The sequence below is a fragment of the Sceloporus occidentalis genome, unplaced genomic scaffold (assembly GCF_023333645.1).
Source record: "Sceloporus occidentalis isolate IW3139 unplaced genomic scaffold, rSceOcc1.0.p SCAF_4, whole genome shotgun sequence".
Taxonomy (NCBI): Eukaryota; Metazoa; Chordata; class Lepidosauria; order Squamata; family Phrynosomatidae; genus Sceloporus; species Sceloporus occidentalis.
Window position 1 is genome coordinate 135,290,604 of NW_028316984.1, and position 16,124 is coordinate 135,306,727.

Here is a 16,124-nt window from a genome sequence, read left to right on the forward strand (position 1 = left end):
ACTGTTGGTGAATGTGAAAGTGTGCTACATGAACATGGCCATGCCTCCTTTTACTCCTATGTGCTATATTGTGACCACGGATATTTCATACTTTCTATCTCATCTCATTGACTGTTGCAGCTATTGGATGTTGCTTGAAATCATATGTTCAGAAGTGAAATTAAAGCATATAGTTAATGCTTAGGCATTCAAGACACAGGTGTATCTTAGTTAATGAAGTCAGTGTGTCCCTGGGCATTGCTTCTTAATAGAAAATTGGGTACCAGAGGCAGGGATAGCAAGAAAAGAATAGGTTCCTATTCAACCAAAAACAAAGAGCAGTTCAACAACATGAAATGAAACAGTGTCAGGTAAACCTTCCATAAATAAAAACATTTTGAACATCTAGAGACCATTTGAAGGCTTCTTCCAAAATGCATCCAGAGATTACTTTTTTTTTCACTGCCTCCATTTTTTTTATGATTTCCCTTTTGGTGGCCAATATAAAGATCTTTGCCTTTTAAAAAACATGCTGGGTTTAGCTGGTGAGTTAGGTTTATTTGCTCTCCTTTTTTTCTGTTTTTCTGGTCACACATGCTCAGTAAGGGATTATAGAAGCAGCTGCTGTTTCTTCATTGTATGCATGAACACACAGCTACAGTAGGAACGGCTAGAGAAGAATCTTGGTCCATTATCACAGGCCAGGTCCAATATCACAGGCCTTCAATCAGGCCATAAAAATTCACATATGTATCTTGTGTATCTGTGTATAATTGAGTTGTGACTCTACTGAGACTGTTGATTCTATGGTACTATTAGTTTGAACTCTTAATTAGATTAGTTATTGATCTTTTAGTTTTGTTACTCTTTCATTATGCTTTGTGAATTTAAAAATTGTTATATACTGCCTTGCAAGTGTGTGCTCTGAAAGGAGGCTTATAAATCTTTTTAGTTAATAATAAACCAGATTACCACACCCATTCACAACTGCCACTTCCCTTCTGGTGAGGGGAGGAACTTCTTTTTGTCACTAGCCTCAAATTTTTCTCCTCCGGATGTCAGCCTTTTCATCTAGCAGGCTTTACAGCAGTTACTGTATATACTTGTTCTCTCCCCCCCTCCCCACCTAATCCATTTTGGGTCAGGATGTCACAAGTGAGAATCTTGGTCCACTCAGAGCCAGGTCCAAAAATTTGTTTTGAAATTTTCCTGGTGAGGAATTCATAACTCATCTCCTGTTGGAAGCTCCCACAGAATACCAACAGTAGGAGATGGAAGATGTAATGTTTGCATTGTACAAATGTATTATGGCTGTTGGTCTTCTGTATCAAAGTAATTTAGTATTTGCATTCCTTGCAGGCAACCAAGCAGTGACAGTGTGGCACAGACGCCTGAACTACTACGCCGTTACCCTCTAGAAGATTACACTGATTTCCCACTTCCCCCAGATGTAGTATTCTTCTGCCAGCCAGAGGGATGTTTAAGTGTTCGGCAGAAGCGTATGAGTTTGCGAGATGACACTTCCTTTGTCTTTGCACTCACGGATAAAGATACAGGACTCACTCGCTATGGGATATGTGTCAATTTCTATCGCTCCTTTCAGAAGCGTGTGCCCAAGGAGAAGGGGGAAGGCAGTGGTGGACATCGTGTTCGAGATGGGCAGAAAGCACCCAAATCTGGAGATGCTTCCACTGCTCAAGAAGAGAAGGATAATGAGAGTTCAGAGAGTGGTGGTTCTCTGCAGCCCCCAAGCACAGAGCCTGCCCCAGATGTGAATCGATCACCTCGGAGCAAACATTCATCCAAAGGCACACATCGCTCTCGTAACAGCACTCTGACCTCACTGTGCATCATTAGCCACTATCCCTTTTTCTCTACGTTTCGTGAATGCCTATACACCCTGAAGAGGCTTGTGGACTGCTGCAGTGAGAGACTGTTAGGGAAGAAGTTGACAATCCCACGAGGAGTCCAGAGGTATATAAAGGGATGAAATGCTTTCCTCTGATTACTTATTTAGATGATATGGTTCTAAATATTTATTTTTTAAACATTATTTTCATTGGTTTTATATTGTGCCATTATCCTTGTTCTTCCCCCAACAGTGGGTATACAAAATACTTTTCAATTAAGTCACAGAGGCGGGTTACAGACGGGCAGGGAAAGACATCTTGAAGATGTCTTCCCCTGAATACAGAGCCTCTAGACCGCCTGCCCCGGGGGCGTGGCTCAGGTGTATGGGGCTTCCACACTGGGGGTAATGAAGACGCCTCACCTGGGGCCGTTTCTTACCCGCAGCTTCCATACCGCTGCCTTGCAGGACGCTGCAAAGAGAGAGGCAGCTTCCTCACGGGCGGCCAAAAACACGGCTTTTTTTTTCTTTTGCCGGCTGGCGGATGCGCAGCTGCGCAGCTGCGGCAGTAAGCACCGGCGGCAGAAAGCGTATGTGAACATTTAAAGTGCCCAGGCCCCTTTAAACTTTTTCCCCTGCCCTACCCAAGAACAAAGGTGGCCTCCTGCCAGCTGGTGATCAGCTGGTGTTGGCATCCTTGTCCACTTGCACGTTGCCAGTGTCACCAGCATCATGGATGCCTCCTCTCCTTTGGTCCCCGCGCTCTTGCTGAATCTGCAATGCACAGCCACAGCTGTCGCTGCTGCCACCGCTGCCACCGCTGTCCCCCTGCCATCCCCCATCACCTCCCTTGTACATATGTAAATATTTAAAGTTTTAGCGTTTTTTTATTGTTAGGTGAAAATGGTGCAGGAATGTTCACTTTAAATTCCAAACTTTCCACAATTCTAGCAGCGCATGCGTACATGTTGCTCTAGGGTTAGGGTTACGAGCATTAAAATAGAGTGCAGCTGTGCTGCAGCTTCCACATCTGCATGGCATCTGACGCTCTAATTAGAGCCTCGGTGTAAACTGCACATGTTCCAGGACCCCGACTCATTATGCAACGCAGCAGACACGGAGCCTTTAAATGGGCAACTTAAATTAGCGGCGTAACAATTCTGGCGTACCGGTGCAGCAGCTTACAGACGGAGATGCGCAGCTGCGCAGTATATAGAAAAGAAGCGGAAAAAAGTGGCACCTTTTTAATGCCGCTTCTTCCCGCTTGGGCCGTGCAGGCGGCGCGTTCATGGCGGCATTCAGGTAAGGGCCGTCTAAAGGCTATACCTTCATGACGTCATGAGTACACCCCTTTTTGCCTGTCTGTAACCCGCCATAGTCATAATGAAAAAAATAAAAGATGTCAAAAGCATTATCTTACACGGTCAGTCAACAATCCTTGAATATCATTGGAAGGCCAACCTAATCGTTTTCCTTATACAGTCCGTCCTTGCTTTACACGGGGGATCCGTTCCAGACTCCCCCACGTAAAGCAAATACCATGCACGCTCAAGCTACATTTAACTGAATGGGGCTCGTGCATGCGGCGGCACGCGTGCTCCATGGGCTCATGCCCCATTAGTCACAATGGGACGCACCGCCCCTTGTGCCCTGCGCACTCCCGCGTGGCTTTCAGCATATGCTGAAAACCATGTATAGCACGCCCACATATGACGTGGGCTCACTGTATATTCAACAAAACAACTCCAAATCACAGCAAAACTGTGTTTTTCTTTCTTTCCTTTGTCTATTAGAATTTTTTTAGTTAATTTTTCAACCTGAGCTAGTTGTCATACTTTATTATACCTGGTTGTCATTATACCAGATACCCCTTTAGATGTTTCCAAAATCTAATATTGACCCATCATGCACTGTCCCCTTAAAAGAAACCCAGGAGAACCAATTATGGAGACTTTATAAGGTGCTAGTTAGTGATATTATTTATATATATAGAAAAGATTGCATCCCATAATTTAAATACCTGACTACAGTACCACTATAAATGTTTCTAGGAACCTTTACATTTACCACCTCCACAGCAAAGGAGGAAAGAGTGTATGTATGGCCATCACACCAGAGTTAAATACAATTTGTGCAAAATATTTAATGAATTTTCTCTTACTGAACTAGAAGCACTTTTGAAAGGAACATTGTTCAACATATGACCCCATTTTTCCTTATCTAGGCAGCTATCCCATTCAGTTTCCCATGCTCTTCTGAGGCCATCTAAAGGACCCATATCAAAATTAATCAGAATATTATATATGGGAGAAAAATCCCTTAGTATAGGAATCCATCTTATCTAACATCATTTCAAATGGAGTAAGCTCCCACAAAACCTGAATTTTAATACGTGGCTGCCTGATACCATGTAAGCCAATTTATACTTAAACCCTTTAGTTGATTCTTCCACCGATCCCATGAAAGTGGTTGGACATCAGTATGAAAATTCGATAATTTATTTAATCCTACTCTATCAAAAAGTTTTATGTTAAATTGTTTTTCTTCTATGTGAAATTCTAAATGACAACGTAATGGGATTAGTAGTGAAATACTTATCATCAGAGTCTTTTTTCTGTGTTTGCACTCTAAATGCTATTTTTTAGAATTGAATAAAAGCATTTTACAGATTTAAGTAACTTCTTTTTCACAAATTTATCTATTGCTGAGTTGTTTTTATTTCTCAAAGTAAATAAGTGGTGCAACTGATAAGCTTCATAATAGGTCATTAAAAGAGTAATCTCCCATCTGCCTCTTAAAGATGACCTGTATCTAAGAGAAAGATGACCTATATCTTATAGTCTTAGCCATTCTGGGTTTGTGGTTATTAAAAATAAAGTCTCCTAACTTCTGCCAACTTTTGAGTGTCCTGTCTGAGAGCTCAAGATGGAGTACCTAAAGTAAATATGAAGAAGTTGGAAGAACAATGATTTTTATAGTGGTGGTGCAAACTTGAGAAAGACATCATTTGACCACTCCATCATTTCAAAACTTCCACTATCTTTTTCCAAATATTTTTCATAACTGGCCTCAAAAAATTTCCTAGTTTTTTTAGTTATCTGCACTTGTAAAGTTCTCCCTGGACACACCTTCCTCTCAACTAAATCTGGAAATGCGTCCTGGTCAAAACATTTGGCTTCCTAGGAGCCACTCTCTTGACAGTGCTGTTAGTCCCCTCATTAATGTCAGTTGTAGTTCTTGGTGACAGCATGTTCTTTCTGGAAGTACAGTCCTGCCCCCCGCCCCCCCCCCCCCCCGATTGAGTCTAACCATATGGCCTGTGGTTTTCCTCTTTTTCTACTGCCTTTGCACTTTTCCTAGTATTATTGTCTTTTCTGATGAGTTATTCCTTCTCATGATGTGGCCAAAGTATGATAGCCTCCATTTAGTCATCTTGGCTTCCAGGGAGAGTTCAGGCTTGACCTCTTCTAGGTCTCATTTATTTGTCTTTTCCTCTGTCCATGGTAAATTTAGCACTTTTCCTCAGCACCACAGCTCAAATGAGTTGATTTTCTTTCTATCTGATTTCTTTAATAACCATCTCTCATATCCATATGTGGAAATTGGGAGTACAGTGGTTTGGACAATCCTAACTTTAGTATTCAGCATTATGACTTTTCACTTTAGGATCTTGTCTAGTTCTTTCATAGCCATCAAGACGGATCTCTTCCGGCAGGCATTCCCAGACTAATACATGGGCCCTCTCCACTGTCCCACAACTGTGCCTCCTTGACTCTCCCTTAAATCACCTCATTGTAATGGGGATTAAATTTTATTGTAATTTTTAATGCGATTTTAATAACTGATTTTTATGCTGTTGCATTTTAAATTGTGGGTTAGGGATTGTGTTATTATTTTACTATGTTTTATTTTTTATTGTAACCCGCCTCAATCCTCCAGGGAGAAATATACTACAGTGTCAGAAAAACTACAAAATGTTTTTTGTTTTGTTTTTATGCAGGGATACAATGTGGCGGATATTCACAGGTTCCCTTCTTGTAGAGGAGAAATCCAGTGCATTGCTACATGATTTGCGTGAAATTGAAGCCTGGATTTATCGACTGCTTCGTTCACCTGTGCCTGTTGCTGGTCAGAAGCGTGTGGATGTGGAAGTCTTACCACACGAATTGCAGCCAGCCTTAACATTTGCCCTCCCTGACCCCTCCCGCTTTTCTTTGGTGGACTTCCCTTTGCATCTGCCCTTGGAGCTATTAGGTGTGGATGCTTGTTTGCAGGTGCTGTCTTGCATTCTCTTAGAACACAAGGTAAGAGGTAAATGGTTCAGTGTAAATGTAGGCATTTGAGCAGATCAGGATGCATTGTCCACTTCACAACATTTAAAATAGAATGTAACAAATTGCTATCTGGAATCCTGTTGAGACACTGTACAATACTACCATAAAAATAGTTGTGCAAATTGCTGAACTTTCTAAGAGGTAATGTAAGTGTGGTCTTTAGTACAGTCAGTCATTCTACAAACATACACAGATGTGTGTGCATGCATGTGTGCACCCTCCCTTTTTTTAGTGGGTAAGGAACTAATCAACCATTTTGCACTGTGGGAGCTCATAACACCTATTGTACAATATGATGTACTGCTGCGGTGATGTATATTTGCACCATGCTAAAAGCACATAAGATCTTAGTTTATACAAGAATGTTGGTAGAGTGTATATTTGTCACAATGAAGAATTTCCTGTTGTTATAACAGATGCAAGAAGGATCTTCAGGGTTTTTCATAAAGTTTTATTTCATTAGGAAATAGTATTGGATTAGTGAGAATTGTAGTAGCACTGCAACGCAATGCATATTAAATCAGAACATATATGTTATTATGTCAAGAGAAAATAGAGATGTAATTGTTCTTATACTTTTCCTGGTTGTAGGTAGTACTGCAATCCCGGGACTATAACGCTCTCTCTATGTCTGTGATGGCATTCGTGGCGATGATATACCCACTGGAGTATATGTTCCCAGTGATCCCACTCCTTCCTACCTGCATGGCTTCTGCAGAACAGGTATGCCGATTCTTCAGTGAAGGGAGAGCACCCATGCCTTTATTGAAGCCTTTTCTAGACAAACATTTGAATTTTCCCATTTCCTTGTCCAATGGCTTTTTTACATTATATTGTACAATTTCAGCTTTAACTGCCATGGCTCCATCCTGTGGAATCCTGGGATTTGTAGTTTAGCATTATCTGCCAGACAGCTCTGGTACCTAATCAAGCTACAAATGTCAGGTTTCCATAGTTTGCACCTATAAACTCGAGATGCTATCTAAATTTAAATCAACACTAAAGTTCAGTCTCTGAGGGACTTCTAGCTTATTCAGATTATTTTTAAAATATGGTTTTAAAAGTATTTATTGATGGATTTTAATATATATTGGTTTTATATACTCTTTTGACTGATGTTATATGTTGTGTTATTTGTTGTTGTTCCTTGCCTCAGTTCACAGGGAGAGTTGGTTAAGAAATAAAACAACAATAACAACAGCAACAATAATGATGATGGTGGTGGTGTGAAACAGCCCCAGCTCTCCATTTTTCTCACTTCTTGTTTCATTCTCTCTCTAATAGTTTGCATTTAGTGATTTTATTTTAGGCATAAAGCTAAATGGCTGAAAATTCTCCTCATAGTAATGTTTTCTGTCCATTCTAGCTACTTCTGGCCCCAACACCTTATATCATTGGAGTCCCAGCCAGCTTCTTCCTTTACAAACTAGACTTTAAAATGCCAGATGATGTATGGCTAGTTGATCTGGACACCAATAAGGTAGGTAACTCCAGTTTATAGGACAGTGGTAAATATACCATATATATTCATGTTTAGAAAACTATCCCCAAAAAATCAACCCCAAAATGTAGGTCAACATACATGGGTCAGTGTATACATGGGTCAAAATATACCTCATAGAATCATAGAATCATAGAGTTGGAAGAGACCACAAGGGCCATCCAGTCCAACCCCCTGCCATGCAAACTGTTGCGACACTGCTTCTGGCCTTTTGTAATACCTGCCCCAAAAATGGTTGTGGCGGCAGTTCTTTTTGGGCTTCCCTGCTGTGGTGGGGAGAGCAGAGGGGGCAGGTGCTTCTTCCAAGCTCTCTCAGCACAGACTAAACCTCGAGAGTCTGGGAGATTAATCTGTGCCAGGAGAGCCTGAAGGAAGCAATAAACACCCTCTGCATTTTTGGGACTTCTCTGCTGCAACAGGAAAAGCAAAGGGTGTGAGTGCTTCTTCCATGTTCTCTCATAATGGTCTTAGCTCTGAGAGCTCAAGAGCTTGATCTGTGCTGTGAGAGCCTGAAGGAAGCAATGCCCCCCCTCTCTTCAGTGGCTCTTTTTGGGCTTCTCTGCTGCAGCAGAGGGAGCAGAGGGGTGGGTCTTTTTTCCAAGATCACATGGCATTGAGTAATCTTTCAGACACTTGGAAGTGGTGACTTGGTGAAAGCTGTTTAGTGCAGGGGAGTAGTGGGGTTGAACAGACATGGGTGTCTTTTGTCTCTTCAAACCCACTCCCCACTCCCAACCTCTGGAAGGTGGGGAATACCAGAAGCCTTCTTGGTGACTTGGTGAGAGTGCTTTACTACAGACATAGGCACCCTATGCCTCTTCATCTAGTCAATCATCTGTAGGCAGTCAGAAAGAAAATTAGATTCTGTACAGTCCTACATCCTCTGTTCTTGTCTAAGCTTGTTTCCATGAAGTCGAAGTCCTAAGGATTTTGTACATGAAATTTAATTTTAAAAAATTAATTTCAGGTTATTGTTCCTACAAATGCTGAGTTACTGCCTGTTTTGCCAGAACCTGAAGCTTTAGAATTGAAAAAACACCTGAAACAGGTATGTGAGTATTCCAGAGTGTACGGTTAGGAGTTTTAGAGCTAATAATTTAAATAGGCCAAGGCTAGCCACGGTTCATTCTAGAAATATTAAACTACTGTTTAGTATTATGTCTGAGCTAGCTGTTGTGAATCATGTTTTTGGATACTACGTTTAATCTCCTTGCAACTGCTTGAAGCCTTACATAGAATTATTAACATTAACATTTTGATGTAGTCATGAAACTGTGAAATTACTACAAATTGCTATTTTTGTACAGTTTTCCGTTATGTCACTAGTTATGCTCCACACTATTTTAAGCTGTGGTTTACCACATCCTTATTCAACCTTAGGTTTTTTTTTTAAAAAGAAATAAATATCAAAATATAGTAAGCTGCAACCCTGATATATCAGGTCATTCAGAGAGTTCAGATCATTGGACACAGTATAAAATGGTTTATTACTATATTTTAAATAGTTATTTTGATTTTAATATCTTTACAGAGCTCATTTTCTGTCTACATCCTGACACATGGTGTACCTGTTAGAATCTCTGGATTTTCACTTGAATAGTTTCCCTACTGATCATAATTTTATCCATTCTCAATTCATATTGCTGCTGAAGAGGCCCACATCTCCCTTCCTCCCCTTTCTGGTCTTAAGGTGCTATTTATTGTTTGGGGTCAAGTTGGTTCATTCTGTCAGAATAGGTTTTATGTCTTTATTTCTGTTCTCTATTTCTGCCCTCTCCTCCTCTTCTTTGCATGCTGCATGCAGTATTTAAAGGTAAAGTGTTATGGTAATAATATAAGAGCTGCTGTTTCTGTCTCCCATAGAACAGCAGAGCTATATATTTAACAGTGATTCCTTGAGTAAACTGTGGTAGTGAGCAGCTATTGACCCTACAGTTAAATAGACAGTTGCTCATTCAGAATCTGTTTGCTTTTCTCTCTCCACAGTTTAATGGGCTATTCAGCAAAACACCCACACATCTGAATGATGTGAACAGAATTGACCAAATTGCATTATTCCTTTCACCTAACAGACTAAATCCAGAAGAAAATTAGCAAGATCAGAAAAGTGTTTGTTATTTGGCAAAGCAGTAATGGTACTGAGAAATCTTGGTAACAGCATTAGGTTTCCCTATATACTAGATACAATATTTATGGCAGATTTACTGTCCTTTCAGAGTAGTCGCAGCTTAGATTTTTTTTTAAAAAGAACATGTTTGCAAACAGATGTGTGGAAGTAAAGTTGTCTGGCCAAACTGTGCTTATTTATGATCCCTTTTTATTTCTTTTTTTTTTTCATCTGTGGTATTAGTAGTAATAGTTTTTTCTCCATCTGTCTCCCTGTGGTCATGTGTTCGTCTTGGCTCTGATTGTCCTCTGGTGTTGTCATGTGATCTTCCATCTTGCCTCCAGTGTCTGGTTAGCATGACTGCAATCACTCAGCAACAGCTGCTCACGCCTGACAAAAAGGTGTCTTTATTTTACTCTCTTCTCCCTCAAATCTCCATTGGGTTATTTTTAACCTGACTTGATTGACTGGTTTATGGAAATTTATCGGAAATATAATGAAAGACAAGAGTAGGAGACCCTAAAGCGATAGAGGAGGATCACAAAAGATGGAAAACGAAATTTGTGGAAGGTCTATAAGCCTAAAGAAGTTAAGGATGATAAAAGATTAGTCTAGTGAGAGTAACTGTAATCCATAGAACTAAAACTTGAGCTTTTAAATGTCTGTTCTGACCAGAGTAGACGTAACTGTTGAAACAGTGCACTGTCCTAGGAATGTGGGCTTCCCTGGCTAAATAAATGGATTTATTTTTACTCAAGGTGTTTCTATATTGCCTTCATAAATGTTACCTTGGGGTGCTCTTCAATACCATTTAGGATCCAAGATGATACTAATAATAATAAACTGTGACATTAAACATCATAACTCAGCAGAGTGGAAAATTTGTACATCTACTGGTGCTAAAAAGAAACAAAATCGTTACATTGCCTGTGAGAATAAGTACTTTGAACCTAAAATATAATAAAGTTGATTAGGCGTACTTCTATGAGAAAGATGACTGGAAAACTGCTTTCTTTCGAGGGTGGCGTGAGCACTCTAGGAAGTATCTAAGTGGAAGAATGTAGTGTTCTGATGTACAGTTTTGTAAGTATGCAAGGTATCAGAGTCCCAAGCTGTGAAAAATTTAAAGGTCAAAACTAGCATCTTGGGATTCATAGTGAACTGATGTTTACCCCATCCGATATGCGGCTTGTCCCCAAATGCTTGAGAATGTGTGTTTCAAGAAGTGCCTGAAGGAGCATCCCCTCTTATTCATTTTACCAACTAATACCAAAGAAATAGTCCTCAGTTCTGTTCTCAAAATGGCTAATGTGTAGTAGGATTGGTGTCCCACATTTTAATATATTAAAATATGATTGACATATTTTATTCATCCTCTGTTTATACAGTTGAATTCATAAAAGGATACAGTTTCCTTCCTTTTGTTAATTCGTTATATATTTAAAGAGATACTAAAATATGTCCTAGATCAACCATTCTCCTCCCCCCCTCCCCCAAGACTCCTTGTCCTTGAGCATTTTCAAAATTTCTAGTACAACAGATTTAACCATATAACACACCAGATCTTCTTTGTCAAATGATAATAAGATGCTCTTTCTCTTTTGCTGTAACTGTTCCAAAAGGCTAGTTGAACAATGCAAAAGTGTTTCTGATCTGCTTTGGAATGATCTTGTTAATATTATTTTGGATGTATCTTAACTAAATTTATGTATTATTTACCTTGATCACTTAACTGTTTATGGGGAATGGTGGGAAATTGTATGAAAGAAAGGGTAGACAACACATTAATTTTTTGTTCTTAGCAACATGTAAGAACTGGAATAGTTTCCTGTTCATTCCAGTAAACGGAAACATTGTGCTTGGTTTAGGTTTGCCCATAGGGACAGGCAGTATTGTGAATGCCGCTGTTGTTAATTATGCTTGTGCACTGTTGTTCTTTAGGCTTTGGCCAGTATGAGTTTGAATACCCAGCCCATCTTTAACCTAGAAAAGTTTCATGAAAGTCAGGAGATCCCACTACTTAGTGGAAAACCTCAGAATGACCTGCAGTCCACACCTTCTACAGAATTCAACCCCCTGATCTATGGCAATGATGTAGATTCAGTGGATGTGGCCACAAGGTAAGTCTAGGCAGTAGACTGTTGTTAAATTTTCCAGTACATGGGAAATCTTTTGTTCTGTCATGCAGTAAAAGTTAGAACATATGTTTTACATGCAGAGCATTCTGGATTCAGTCTTTGAAGTCTCCAAGCAGAGTTAGTGGGGGGGGAAACTTACCTGAAACCCTGGAGAGCTACTGCCAGTCAGAGTAGCAATATGGGGCTAGATCAATAGGCCAGTAGTCTGAGGCAGGTTTGCATGTTCCTGTGTTACCTTCAGATAAAAAAAAAAACCAATAAAATATTGCATTTCATGAACTTGTACTAGTATTGGGGGTAGTTGTGCAGGTCATACAGCAAAATAAAACAAAATCCAAAATCCGCAAAGGGGTTATACCTTTATTGGACAGTCAAAATGCAAAAAACACATAATACAAGCTTTTGAAGCTCTGCTTGCTTCTTTGTCGGGCAAAAGCTGTTTTAAAAAATCATACAAGAGGAAGAAAAGTGATGTTGTTGGCGTCACAGGCTGAAATTTTGTATAGAAATTGTTCAGTTGGAGGGTTCTCAATGTAGGCAGAAGCCTTGCCTCTCTTGGTCATGTGGGGACTTAGACAAAGGATTTTACTTAGACTTTACTACTTTGCAGCAGTAAAATAATTCTTCTGGCAATCCAGAATTTCTGCATCTTATGAAGCCACAGGCCTCATACTTGGGTAGAGAACACTGAATTTCTCAAGAAGTACAAATGTGAACTAGACACCACCCCTATGATTTTACCATAAGCCTTTCACACTATTTCTGCAACCAGTGTTGCACATCATTGGAAGATGAAATGAATACACACATAGGGGCTGTTTCTATACTGTCTCCTGCTTTGATATACAGCGATCTCATGAATCTAGATATTGGCAGAAATATTTGATGACTAGTGCAAAATTGAGTCATTTAAAGGTGGGTTGGGATCAGGATCATCTTTGTATTCTAGGCTCTGAATGGGTTATTTGTATATTAGTGTTGTTGCAAAAGAAATTAAAATGTAAGCCACAGTTCTTTTCTTGAACAAGTTAGTGACATACTCATCCCAGCACAACAGGGTGCAAAGTGTCATTTGGTTTCTACAGTGTATTCATGTGATTACTTTGGTACTGGAATTGATTTAGCTGCAGTGAGGGTGCAGTGGTGAACTTCCGCCTATATTTTTTCTGCACTAGAGGTACACCTGCAGTTCCATTTTTCATGATAGGAGAATATAGTGTATCCTTTAGATTTTCATGGAATTGTTAGCATTATTGCCAGTCTTTCCTCTTTTAGGGTTGCCATGGTGAGATTCTTCAATTCACCAAATGTTCTACAGGGATTCCAGATGCATACCCGTACACTTCGACTCTTTCCCCGGCCAGTGGTGGCATTTCAGGCCAATTCTTTCTTGGCCTCACGACCAAAACAGACTGCCTTTGCAGAAAAATTATCCAAGACCCAGGCAGTGGAATACTTTGGGGAATGGTCACTCAACCCCACTAATTATGCTTTCCAAAGAATTCACAACAGTAAGTCTTGTCCTTGTGTTTCTCCTCCTCCTCTTGACTAATGTAGAATTGTCATCATCATTTCTCCTCAAGACTGGGACATAAGGCGAGTTAAATTAAAATGATTTCAGTTTAATTAAAAACTTACAAAAAAGTCAACATTAAAAATAATTAAATTATAACCATATTAAAATAATTTAAAACATACACTTTAAAGATATATTAAAAATAATTAAGAAATATAACTTAAAACAATACAGCACTCTCTCACGGTCCTTTCCTTAAAAGCCTGTCTGAATAAAAAGGTCTTCATCTGCTGATAGAAGGCGACAAGGAGGGGGGCATTTTAACTAGGGAGGGAATTTCAAAGTCTAGGGGTAGCCACTGAGCCTATCTTGTGTTCTCAGCAGTCATACCTGTGAAGGTTTTGGGACTGAAAGAAGGCCTCTTGTGGATCTCAGTGTCCAAAGCAGTGCTCGTAAGAGGAGATAACCATCCGTCAGAGAGCCTGCACCTAAGCTGTATATGCTTGGAAACAGACTGGCAGCCAGTGGAACTGTTGAAACAGTGTTGTATGTTCCATGTAACCAGGCCCACTTAACATCTTTGTACCAGCTGAAGTTTTCGAATACTTCACAGACATCTCTACATAGAGCACATTACAGTAATCCACAGGGGAAACAATAATAATAATAATAATAATAATAATAATACAACTTTTATTTCTACCCCGCTTATTGTAAAAACAATCAAAGTGGCTTACAATGTTAAAAGAATACACCATATATACAAAATATCCCCCCCCAAAAAAAGAATTAAACAGTTTAAGGTTAAAATAACATGAACAATTAAAACAATAATGGTGGGCAAAGTCATCAGATATATGTGGAGGGTCGCTACATGGCCGAGTAATTTATTCTGGGAAAGCCTGCTGGAAGAGATCCATTTTAACAGCTTTCATGAAGCTATCTAGATTGGTAATTTGATGGATCTCGTCCAGCAGGCCATTCCACAGGCTGGGAGCAGTTGCAGAAAAAGCCCTCTGGGAGGTCACAGTCAATCTGGTCTTTATAGGATGCAGTAAGTTCCTCCCAGAGGACCTGAGAGCATGGGGCAGATTGTATGGAAGTAGGCGATCCTTTAAATAAGTTGGGCCCAAGCCATGTAGGGCTTTAAAGGTAATAACCAACACCTTGTACTGTGCCCGTAAACTAATAGGTAGTCATTGGAGTGACTTTAATATTGGTGTTATATGATCGCTTCTAGATGATCCAGTGATTAACCTGGCTGCCATATTCTGGCTACATTAGGCATCTCCAGGAATGGATGCAGTTGGCACACTAGCTTTAAATGCACAAAAGCACTCCTGGCCACAGCAGAGAGTTGGGCCTCCAATTCTTAAGATTGTATCCAGGAGTATACCCAACTTGTGAATCTGAAAACCCTAAAACAAAAGATATTTCCAAAGAGTCTGAATTATTTGTCCTTTTGTGCTTTGTCTGCCTTTGAAAAGGTAATTTTCTAGCATATGATACTCCATTTTAATAATTTTGATTTTAGGAATTGTGTTACGTAAACAATTTACATCTAATCTTTTCATCTTTTATATACAGATATGTTTGACCCAGCTCTGATTGGTGATAAGCCAAAGTGGTATGCTCACCAACTGCAGCCAATACATTACCGTGTCTATGACAGCAATTCTCAGTTGGCTGAAGCACTCAGTGTTACAGTAGAGAGAGAAACAGATTCAGATCCTACTGATGATAGGTCAGTGAGAACTTTAACTTTGTGCAGCTGGTCTCCAGTGGCTCTTGGAATTAGTTTTATTAAGTTTGTAAATTTCTGTTCAGGGAAGCATTCCCAGGCATTGCGTGATGATTATTTGTTATTTGACGTTTTTAATTTGTTGCCTGCCTTATTTTATTGAACCCCTTCCTGTATTGTTATGTATTATTTATATGTATTATATTATTATTTCTTAGAATGTTCACCATGGGCAGGTTTATTTTTATGTATTTTATTGTTTGTATGTACAGTGCTGTGTAAATCTACAACACTATATAAATAAAGCATAATAATAATAATAATACTGCTGTCCAGAACATAAACTCTATACACTGGTGCCTCGGGATACGAAATGATCGGGTTACGAAATTTCCGGGATACGAAAAAGTTGGATTGGCAAAAACTGTTTCGGGTTACGAAATATTTTTCGGGTTACGAAATTCATTTCGGCGCGAAATTCAAATGCTGCAAAGTGCAGCTATAGGCTTTCCAGTGCTAACGGATTATTTTTCGGGTTACGAAATTTTCGGGTTACGAAAGGAATGGCGGAACGAATTAATTTCGTAACCCGAGGCACCAGTGTATCTAAAAGTCCTTATAAGTTATTTTTAAAAGCTTGCAAGAACAGAAGAGGGTTTATTTATTGCTAAAGACATAAGATGTAAGTGCTAGTTCCTGCTGCTTCAACTTGCTACTCTCTGATTTCTCTAGTTTCCATGATCTTCATTCTTTCATAATGGTAAAATTCAGAGACATAGCCTTGTTACTCTGGAATATCAGTAAGCAAAGGGATCTTGTAACATCCTTGAGATTAACAGTGAGAAAGAGGTTGTAGCATCTGAGGAAGTAGACTGTGGGACAAAACAGACTACCTTTTTGGAGCGGTGTCCTGCTGCCCCTTTCCTTGCCGGATCGGAACCACAGCAACTGTACGCTGC

General features: G+C 39.7%; 1 protein-coding gene across 48 annotated transcripts in view; it reads left to right on the forward strand.

The window, feature by feature from the left end:
- Window positions 1–16,124, forward strand: part of MADD (MAP kinase activating death domain) — a 156,920-nt gene that overhangs the window by 27,778 nt on the left and 113,018 nt on the right. For 28 of the 48 annotated variants that reach the window (XM_089521626.1, XM_089521616.1, XM_089521601.1 and 25 more), the window contains exons 3-11: window positions 1,339–1,953; window positions 5,829–6,132; window positions 6,754–6,885; window positions 7,529–7,642; window positions 8,631–8,711; window positions 10,115–10,171; window positions 11,712–11,890; window positions 13,184–13,419; window positions 15,012–15,168. In XM_089521626.1, coding sequence (XP_089377752.1) covers window positions 1,339–1,953; window positions 5,829–6,132; window positions 6,754–6,885; window positions 7,529–7,642; window positions 8,631–8,711; window positions 10,115–10,171; window positions 11,712–11,890; window positions 13,184–13,419; window positions 15,012–15,168 — 1,875 coding nt within the window. The remainder of the gene's footprint in view (window positions 1–1,338; window positions 1,954–5,828; window positions 6,133–6,753; window positions 6,886–7,528; window positions 7,643–8,630; window positions 8,712–10,114; window positions 10,172–11,711; window positions 11,891–13,183; window positions 13,420–15,011; window positions 15,169–16,124) is intronic. The other 20 variants (XM_089521648.1, XM_089521645.1, XM_089521642.1 and 17 more) reach the window with 1 other exon arrangement.